We start from the raw sequence: 10,972 nt of genomic DNA, 5'->3' as shown, positions 1-10,972 counted from the left end.
GAGTCTGGGCCAGCCGCCCGGGCGAAACTTATCTTAACTTAAAAGTATTATTTGCCCCCGGGACCCAAACTATAGAAGAAATATTTGTTCTAATTTATGGAATGTCTTAGTTTTTTTTCCTTCATTAAATTACTGAAATTGAAGTTGTTTTTAATTCATAATACATAATGTAGGAAACGACAAATAAAGGGACCCGTAAAGATGTGTCCGCGACCCACATATGGGTCCCGACCCACTGTTTGGGAAACAGTGCTCTATAGTGTATATACTAAGTTTAAGTTTCTACTGTTAGATGGATGTTAGGTTCTTAGCTTACTTATTACTCTATTTATATGAATTTAATGTATTACCATGTGTTCTTGCTTAATGTGAATCGCTCTGGATTAAGAGGGCCTACTAAATGCCTAAAATTGTAAATTTTAGCCCGATTATCCCGTGAGCATTCTGAATATGTCATATGATAAGAGAAGGAGATTGTTCAAGATAACATTATGCTGTTCTGAGTGTTGTTGTTAGTGCAAATAACAATCACATAGTACAGTCGCCAAATTATTTTGGGGGGGGGGTCCCCAGATTAAATACAAAAAACAAAAAAATGAACGGCTGGAAAATGGAAATTAAGAGTTTACATATAGTACACATATATAGTATGTGCATAAACTTTCCTTAAAGGACCTATAACATAAAATTCAACTTTTTCTATTTCTTTTGTGTTTTTGGGGCTCCCATGTGTGTTTTCTATCCCCACAAATAACCAATTTTGAACAATCAGGCCTTCATGTCATATGGGTGTTTTAATGGAAATTGCTCTCAGAAACAGCTCGACTGATTTTGGCATCGTCGTGATGTCATCAATGTCACCCTACTTTGTATAATTCCTCCTGTTCTTCAGTCTTCAGTTGCAAACTTTGTTTACAATGTCCACCATTGTTGATTTTCCAAGCTGGCATGGAATGGAAACAAGCCTGGTTTTATCTAGCATGAGTATTATAAAGACTCAAATATTAAATAATCTGCATATCAGCACCCTCTCCACCTCAGGACAGTGTGGTACTGCAGCTAAAACTGCTTTCAAAGTCCAGAAAGAATTGACAAGGCCTGGTTATATCAGAGTGGTGATTGAGGCTCAAACCATTAGAAATAACTTTGAGGGACATAGACCATATGATTATTAAATATTAAAAGCAGTTTTAAAATGCATGTTATTTGCGCTTTAATGATTATATCTGGTTTCAGTATTTATTTTTTCTCTATTATTAAGGTTATTGTAGTGGTCAATTTGTATTGGGGGGTGGGGAGGGGTCACAACAAATGCCTAAAGCATTTCCCGGGTAATCTGACTCCGCCAGATTGCGGCAGTATTGAGTTCACAAGTTCCTCCTACCTCAATCTGGTCTCTCTCAAGCAGAAACGTTGAACCCAAACGAGCTAGGAAAAATATCTGATATCTCTATAATAATTTTGAGTTGTAGTCCTGTTAGGTTATGTTTACAACTTTACATGTGTATTGTGGCACAGCTTCAATTAGTCATCAGTCTCGCCTTGATCCCGCCTCTTGCTGCCGCTGATTGGTCCGAAATCTGCTGGTTCGGGGTACATCCTCTCTGCCCAAGAGAGTCCAGATGGAGGCAGGAGGAGGAACTCACTACTGCCACTATCTGGCGGAGTCAGGTTATTTCCGGGGTGCCCCAGAGAAAAACGTTGAGAACCCCTGCCTTAGAGATCGGGTGAGAAGTTCAGTCACGCGAGAGACTCGGACAAGAGAGAAAAGGGTAAGAAGCGTTCCTTGTGGAAACCGTTTCTGAACCGCGGTGGGAGCTGCCGTAGGTCTGACCCAGGGGGGCAGTCAGCCAGATATTTCGTGAAGCCTCATTTGAAATCGGTAGTTCATATAATGGCCTGTTGTGGCGCTGGACCGGACCCAAAAAGCCCCATAGCTCCATAGAGGCCCATGTATTTTGGCCCAACTTCACCTAGACTGTATTACCTTAATAAACATGGTCATGAATACTTTCTTCTTCCAGTCACTAGTTTAAAGTCTCATTTCTAATGTCATAATATTCTTTTTGGAAAATTATGGTCCCATTAATTAAAAAGATTACCATAAAGGAAAAAAAACATCGCGTATGTTCTGAGGGGCGTGGCTACCATTACAGTCTATGATCGGGATTCCCCTCCCACTCGAGTCAAAATAAAAACCAACGGAGAAGAAGGGGGGAAGTCCCGCCTCGTTGTCTGGGCAGCCAATGACCAGCTGGTATACAAAACGGAGCCAGCCAATGGCCAGCTGGTACCAAAGATGGCGACTTACATCAGGAATTAGCATATTATTACAGGCTTCATTTTACGTTCATGTTAGACCCGGGGAACGCTTTGTCCATATTTTTTACAGTCTATGGTCTGACCTAAAAAAGCGGAGGAAAAATATTCTCTATGACTATGAGGCAGTTCTCTGGGCAATATCGGTAGAAGGCGCAGCTGAGTAACTAAAAGTATTTTTTTCCCGGTGGAAACAAAATCCCCTTTTGGTGGTGGGGGGCTCAGAGTGTGTCCACTAAGGAAAGTAGGCTTTCTAATGACACAACCCGCCTTTGTTTTGGTGATTAGCAAAAACGTTATTTTTATTATAGAGGAGAGGCTGGTCTGCACTGCAGTCATGCGAGCGGCGGAAGTCGAGAGTAACATAGCTCTAAATGAAACACATTAGAGCTAGTGACCTCATCTCGGAGCTACAGAATGAGCGTAGTGCTGAGGGAACATACTGGGGCTAGGACAGAACCCAGCCAGCCACACACATAGCTGTCTATACTATAATAGGTGTGGTTGCACCACCAATGTTTGTGTTCAAACATTGAGTAAGGGTAAAGGGACCTGTCCTGGATATTTGATAGGAGGCAGACTGGCCCAACAGGTTGAGTCAAACATCAGCCTTGAAGCAAGCTAGGCTGAATAAATTGTGTTCTGTTGTCATAGAAACACCATCAATGATATTATGATAACATTGCTGTAAATAATATTGTTTCACAGTGGTTGATTTCACTTCACAATAGACTACTCAACAGCGGACCCTGGTGGTTAAGACTTGAAGTTACAAACCAGGATGTGTGCATCAAATTCTAGACACTATAGTAGGCTATGCACTACAGTAACTTATTTCATTATTTCAAAATTCTTCCTTGAAATAAAAACGTCTGGATTTCCGAGGCTATAGACACTACTAGACAGTTGTTGGTTGAACTTGAAAATGAAATCACAGAAAACATCCCTCTGCCCCAGAAGTTGTTTGATGTTGGATCTCACGGTACCTCATAAAAAAAATCACAAGTAATTTGAGGGGCGCTATTATCGTATCACACAATGTTTGTTTACACTATGGTTTACACAAACACTCAAAGCTGGCCATTCAAGACACTTTAAATATGCACTAGGAATACTGGACCTGTAGAGCAGCAGGGGTTCTCAACCCGTGGGTCGCGACCCCAGCTGAATGGCTGGACATTTGGAATTAAGAGTTTACATAGTAAGTGGTGCATGCATACACTTTCCATATCTGTTTCCAGTATTTATTATATATTTTCTCTATTATTAAGGTTGTTTTGGTGGTGGGGAGGGGGGCGGGGCGGGGGGTCACGAGACATAGCCAAAGTATTTCCGGGGGTCCCCAGCCAAAAAGGTTGAAAACCCCTGCTGTATAGTAAGGACCCAACCAACCAATATGCTTGAGTGAGTCCACAATAAAGCAGCTTGAATGTCAACCAGATTAATGTCCTCTCTCTATAAATCGATCTGTATAAAAGTTCCAAAAGTAGGCTACAATCTCTAATTTATTTTGTGCAGACACTGTGATCAGTGGTTATAGGCTTCATCAAATCATAGGCTACATTTAAGTTAAGAATACTTTATGAAGAGATCGATGAGTGAGGTATTATGACGTTCAGAATAGAAACATACCTTGTCGTGGAGTCATCATCAGACGGAAGTTAAACAATAATAATAAAATCAGTTCTTCGGACATAAACATACCCGGTGCAGAAATAATGTTTAAAGTGCGGAAAACGTCTGAAATGGGGCAGTATCGGAAGAAAAAATTGTCAAGCTGATGAAATGACAATATTTCTTCCTTCCTTCTTCCCCTTAAGTTCCCCCTGTTATCGGTAAATAGCCTACATAACACGTGGACGTGACAGTACTGTGACTGACATCATCTCCGTCCTAATGGGAAAAGTAGGTACATTTTCTCAATAAATAAATAAATATTCCTCCTGGCTCCTGCAGTCCATCTCTGAGGTCAACAAGAACAAGTATACACTGTTGCAACAGACAGTAGTACCACTACCACGGATGCTGCTTTCTTCCTTTTTCTAGTTAAACTCACTTCCTCATTTCCCACACCACCACCAAGATACCCACCTGTCTAAATACTTAAGTCCACACCCACAACACCAGAGGGAGTGCAAAAAACCATGTACAACCCAGATTCGGCACAAACAAGGGACTAAATAATTTTCGCTCCTATATGCCACCAAAATGTGGAACGCCCTACCAACAGTCATTAAGACATGTGAATCCCTTGACTCCTTCAAAACCGCTCTCAAAGGGCACCTACGGACGGCTGCAATTCGAAACTGGCCACTGTAAAATCTGAATCCCCCCCCCACCCCCCTTTTCCCCTCACTGTATTTATTTTCCCTTTATGACTTCCTTTTCTGTTCTTTGGCTATTTGACTTTGTACGTCTCTAAATGTTTTGATGAATTGAACATGGTGGACCCACTTGTAAACAAGTGTAATGCTTAATTGTTTGCTTAATGCTTAAAAGTCTTTTTATTGAGTTTGTGCTTGAAATGTACTGTAATTCTGCAAATAAATATTCCAATCAATCAATTTCCTCTATTCACTCACAGGTTTTATGCCCTTATAGAATTTCCCCAGACTGCATACATGTGTAGAAGACTACAAAGATATAGAAACTATAAAGTCAGGCGGAGGAAGTGAAACGATAGCCTACCGGTATAGGCTTTAATTTGAAACGCGCATGATCTTCATTAATACAAAATGACTAAAATTACAATTATTAGCCAGATAATCACACTCTCAGCTAGAAAATGTTACTCGTTTCTAACAACCTGCAGCTTAAAAAAAGAAAAAGAAAAGAATGCCTTTACCTACAGTAGGTAGGTATGTGTTGCAACCTGTTATAGCGCCACCATGAGGCGACAGTTCTTCCTCCTTGGCCTTCCGAGTGCCAGTGCTCCAGTCCAGCAGCAACCTATACATTGGCCATTCAGACAGACAGACTCAGTGTTTTTTTAAACCTTAGGTCAGTCCGTCACAAAACAAACAATTCTTGATTCAATGTTTATTTATTACTACTGCCAAGAAAATAAAGCAATATAAATACAGACAGCTTTTTTACACTTGTTGATTATCATAATGGTGTGCACTTAATAGCTTAGTCCTTTACACACACACGCACACACTCACACACAGCTAATCATCCATCCAATTTCTTTTGTTTATGCAAAGGACTTCCTTCAGCACTTCATGTGGTGGTGACAATGATTTCGTCACAGAAAAATATCCACGCTTAAGACAATCTTTCTAGCAAACCAACAATGGCATGGATTGCGTAAAGTTGTGGATGACCAGGCCACACATGTAACATAAAATATAAGGAATTAGGTTCAAATGAACTCTTGGCGCACTTTCAAGTAAACAAAAAACAACAAACGTGTAGTAGTGGACCCCTCCCCCCCCTCCAAAAAAATATTTTTTTTTCACATTTTCCCATGTTGTACAAAGCAGACTGTGCACAGGGCATGGGTACATGGCAGCTCAGGACAGGCCCAGGTTAATGAAATAAAAAATAAAACGTGACAGGTCTCTGTGTCAAGATGGAATGTGCTTCTGGCTTTGGCAGCCCAACCGTCTGTTCTCACACAGCGGCCGGCAGGCTGGGATTCAGTGCTCATCAAATCTCTCGTTTATCAATAAACTCTAGAATGTTGCAAGGAATACCAGGGACCACTGGACCGGACATTATAGCATCAGGTCAGACCTACAGTCTATGGGTCAGACATAGGCTACTTGGGTTCATTCATAACAAGTGAATGCAGCGTTTAAGTATCAACACTTGCGACTATCAACCCATTAAGCCTCCCCCTCCCACCCTCAATTCAATTAAAAACAAATATATTGAACAAAAGGGTCTTGATCTTCCTGACCAAATGGCACATACACTATAACCAAACGTCAGTAGAAAGTTACCCTTTGTTCCAGTGAAGGGACCACTAATCGATTGTGTGCCGAGTGCCGACAGTTGTGCTTCTAATTTCGTGGCTTAAAGTTTAAGGAAGGCTATTTCCGTTTCAGAATTTCCGACCAGCTGTCTAGAATAATGTCAGTGCAGCTGTATCGTTACAATTTTCCATTCGCTGGAACAAAGAACACTAATTTAATTGCAAATGGTGTCCACTGATCTTTGGTCAAAGTGTGCCTACAATGAGAAGAATCCAGCTGGGCACACACTAAACTGTGAATGTGCTTCTAAAATCTAAGCGGAATAGTGTAAGCTTTCAGTTTCCATCATGTGATGGTGGCAGCTTTATTTTATGCTTTCTTCTGCATCTGTGGCAGACATTAAAGGGATACGTGAGCAATTTACATTTCAGCTTGTTAATTTCTCTTGGTTCTCTGTAGGAAATGTACGCCTCCTCCTGTAAGCAGAAGCTAGCTGTGCCAACCTGTGGTTATAATGAGTAAAATTAAAAAAGTGGGGAACATGAACCGCACAGAGAAATGTCAGGTTATGCTTTTGTGAGAACTTAAACAAGACGTTAAGGCAGGAAATGTTCGAGGGCAGGAAATGAGTGAGGCAAACAAACAGCTTATGTCAGTGCAGTTATGAAGTCATACAATTCAGAGACGTAAAAAAAAAAAAAAAAAAAATGACCTCACTACGATTGGAAAACCATGCAAATAAATACAATGAAATTAGTAAGCAGATGCCCAATGCAGCCGTCCATCAGCATTGTGGTAATGCTGCAGATTCAATTTACACAATTAAACTAATGAGCTATATACTGTAGTGCTGCCATCGCCATAACCCTATAGTGATGCTAAGAATTACGAAAATGTCAAATATAGCATTTTGTAACACAGAAAATGTTACTATATTTCTACTGCACAGTGAATTATCCAGTCACTTGTGCATTTATTACAGTTCACTGTAGTGTACAATATATATCTTAATGTTGTGCAAAATGTAACTATGGTATTCTGTGACATCTGATGTTTTTAAGTGAAGCAGTCGCACTGTTTATGGTCAGACTACATTTCTCCTTTTCCATCCTGTGCTGAAAAAAAGGGAATACCTGATCTAGTGAAAGAAAAATCCCAGTTTGAAAGCACAATGTGGTCCACACTCTGAACTAACCTGACGCCTCTGTTTCTATGTGCCCCGTAAATGCAAATCTTTTTAACATTAAGTGCAGGTTGGTAAATGCCGGCCTACACAAATGCAAACACTCAGTTGTAGTAGCTGCAAGAAGCTTAAGAGTTCCTAACCATTACAGTACCAACACAGCAAACAAATGTACAGTATGGTCACCTCTTACTAATCCGTTCTTAGGGGGGGGGGGGGGGGGGGGGAAATCAGCAAAACCTTTAAAAATAACGTGTTAGCGCTATTTAACATAACATTTAGTGTTGAAGATCCCACTTCTGTCAGACACTCGGTCATGGCCAGAGGGAGGGAGAGTGACCAACCATGTGGACGGTCAACTAAAGAGTCTGTTCCTCATGATGACTGAGTCACAATTATTACACCCAATAGAAGGCTCTAATACATATTTGGCAACTCCAGAGATATTCTTCAGTGTCACACAAACGGTAGTGAAAAGACACTATTTTCTCAGCAGATTTGGCCCATAGAAAGCCCCCCCCCCCCCCCCCCAGTCTCCTGTAACATCATTCACACAGGCACTTTATCCATTAGATCAGATGCTTCTGGATCAAGATAAGGTCAGGAAGACTAGGAGCAAAACCAAAAAGAAGAAAAGTCCGTCTGAATGCCATTCCGAGGGAAATCCGTTGTTGCCACCGCTGAAGGAGAATTCTGACAAAATTGATGTGGGTTATGCACAGGCACTTATAACGTACTATAGACCCTGAATATTGGGGCATGTTTGGGAGAACAATATCAGAAGGATGAACAGGGAAGAAAAAAAGAAAAATAAGTGTAGAAGGCACTGAGTCTTCAACATTACTTCCTCTATGTAGAATCTACATCAGTGTTGTTTTTGGCAGCACATTTCTGTTTTAGTTTTAGTCATAGTCTCTTGAAACGTTTCCATTTAGTTTTAGTCACCTGGAATGTTTTAGTGTTTAGTCGACTTAATATCATAAGATTTTTGTCGACTAAATCTGCAGTTCATTGAGTCGACTAAAATGCATTTTGGTGGGCCTTGATGCCGTCATAATGGCTGATTTTACACTTGCTGAAAATAGCAAGCTTACAACTTGTGAGCTTGTAGATTTGCAATTTTCAGCATGCAACCAAGTGTAAAATGACTTATACTGGATCTCTTCTCCACTAGTCCCTTCCTAACATTTTAGTCTAGTTTTTATTTGTTGGCAAAATCAACAGTAGCCTATATTTCGTCATAGTTTCAGTCGACGAAAACAACACTGCTCTACATAGAGGAAGTGACGTTGAAGACAGTGTGGTGAGTTATTAGCATCTAGACCTTAGCTTGGATTACGCTACAGCAACAAAGTGTTGTGCGATTGCGTCTCTTCACAAAAATAAAAAATATTGTCAACCGCAACATTAAAAAAATAAAACAAATAAAACAAAAAGCTATTTTTGTCAATCAACACTATGACACCAGAACATGAAACTAGGCTTTACAGCTACCAAACAGGGCCCATGAAAAGTACGATACATACATACAGTACACCCTCTATACTGCACGAGAGGGATGGAGTAGCTTTGTGTTTCCAGTGAACAACTGGCCTGATTAGGGTTAACTGGACACTCAAGCCTGAAGTTAGACTTTGTTGCGCATCGCGGTCGGTCACGCTCGGAAAGCAGCTGATCTGCACGCTCACAACACATGGTGCTACGAAGAGCTGTGAACTTGTAGATCTGCTATTGTTGGTGCTCAACAACTGGCGTGCAACTAAGCATAAGTCAGGCTTGAGATAAGTAACTTCCAACCCTTTTCCCCCCCAGAGCCAAAGCGCCTGACATGACATGTATTCGGGGGTGGTGTTCGGAGTGTGAGGTATAACAGTTGAATGTGGAGGATTTTAAGGCCTATTCATACTCCAGTAGGTTGACCACCGTTTTGGTGGTCAACCTCATCACCTAAAAAACTGGAGTGTGAATAGGCCTTCATAGAGTTTGGTTTGGATGGGCAAGAAAGCTCAGAAAGCTTGACCGAAGATTGTAGTGAAGGGAGTGGAGCAGTGACTGGGCGTCGTGATGTCAGGTCTCAAAGTACTTGTAGATGGCTGTGACGTAGGTCATGACGCTCTGCCAGTCCGGCCTCTCCGTGTGCACCATCTCATTGATGTCCTGCATTGGAAGACGACGACACATAGTATTAGTAGTGGCATTCGTTAACACATTCCATCACAGCCCTTTATACTAGCATGTTTGAGCTCTGAGAGATCATTTTTACTGAGATTCTGAAGTTGATTATCTTTGAGCCCATGAAGCTTTCAGAAGGTTCCCCTTCCATGATCATCATCATCCATCACCATTCCATCATCTTAGGAGGGATTGTCCCCCTCTAGGAGGGGGACAATCCACTGGCGGTAGCATCATCATTAGCTTAGCTTGTTTTCATATTTCATAAAAAGGTCCTAAACATCCCAGATTGTTTTGAGCAGAAAAAGGACTAAGAAGCACGCACGCGTGCACGTGGGACCCGGCTGTCCAACATGCGAGTAAAAATAATAATATAATAATAATAATAGTAATTCAAAACTATTATTTTGAATGCTGGATGAATGCGAATTAATCAAATCTCGTAATCTCGTTTTGGCACAGGTGGATACAATAGCTATTCACGAGATTATCTCGTTTTGGCTCAAATTGGGTTCATATAGAAATACTGTCAGCACAACACCTGACATGAAATGGCACAACAAGAAAGCATAATGTTGTATGTCGTTGTTGTACTGTATATTGTCGGGACGGCAGTGACTCAGGGGTAGAGATGGGAACCGCGGGGTTCCCCAGTTCGATTGTAGAAATGAATACCAGCGCTCACGTTGTATCCTGGGAGGATTCTTATTCTTATTATTTTCAAGTTCCCAGTTCGATCCCTGTGGGCTCTCCCCAGAGTTAGTGTCGAAGTGTCCTTGAGCAAGACTCTGAAACCCTAATCGCTCTCGATGAGCAGGTTGGTGCCTTGCAAGGTTTCCTCTGCCATCATCAGTGTGTGAATGTGTGTCTGAATGGGTGAATGTAATACATGTAGTCTATGTAAAGCGCTTTGGATAAAAGCGCTATATAAATTCACCATTTACCATTTATATTGCGAGTGATAATTGACTGGTTTAATACACCAGGAAGGACAATTATCGTCATTAATGCACGCCTGCGGTGCCGCAGTAACTCGCCCGTTCCGAAAGGTATTGCAGAAGTGAATTAGTGACAATAAACAACACCCTCAAGTGTAATATTGCAATTATACAACAGTTACCCTTAAACTAAGATAATCGCCGAAAAACTATATATTTTTACTACGACCACAAATGTCCCAGCTGTGTTTTTCTCCCGCTGCTGCGGGAGAAAAACACAGCTGAAATCTTTGTTTTGATTGGGTGTTCTTTGCGCTGGATTAAGGAATGGCTAATCTGATTCAACCAATCAGATTGCTTCCTCAAAACGACCTGTTGTATAAACGGGCATACATGTTGATTGCCTGCATGTGTGCAGAACACATGCACGTATACATCCA

General features: G+C 41.2%; 2 protein-coding genes across 4 annotated transcripts in view; both read right to left on the bottom strand.

The window, feature by feature from the left end:
* Positions 1–10,972, bottom strand: part of LOC310872372 (breakpoint cluster region protein-like) — a 159,873-nt gene that overhangs the window by 13,599 nt on the left and 135,302 nt on the right. The window lies entirely within an intron of this gene.
* specc1la (sperm antigen with calponin homology and coiled-coil domains 1-like a) overlaps positions 5,344–10,972 on the bottom strand; it is a 53,682-nt gene continuing 48,053 nt past the window's right edge. For all 3 annotated transcript variants that reach the window (XM_083783278.1, XM_083783277.1, XM_083783279.1), the window contains one exon: positions 5,344–9,579. In XM_083783278.1, the coding sequence (XP_083639404.1) occupies positions 9,490–9,579 (90 nt within the window). In that variant the 3' untranslated portion in view covers positions 5,344–9,489. The remainder of the gene's footprint in view (positions 9,580–10,972) is intronic.

The sequence above is a fragment of the Protomyctophum parallelum genome, assembly GCF_964188405.1.
Source record: "Protomyctophum parallelum genome assembly, chromosome: 15".
NCBI classification, from domain to species: Eukaryota; Metazoa; Chordata; class Actinopteri; order Myctophiformes; family Myctophidae; genus Protomyctophum; species Protomyctophum parallelum.
This window is presented reverse-complemented; position numbering and strand designations above follow the sequence as displayed.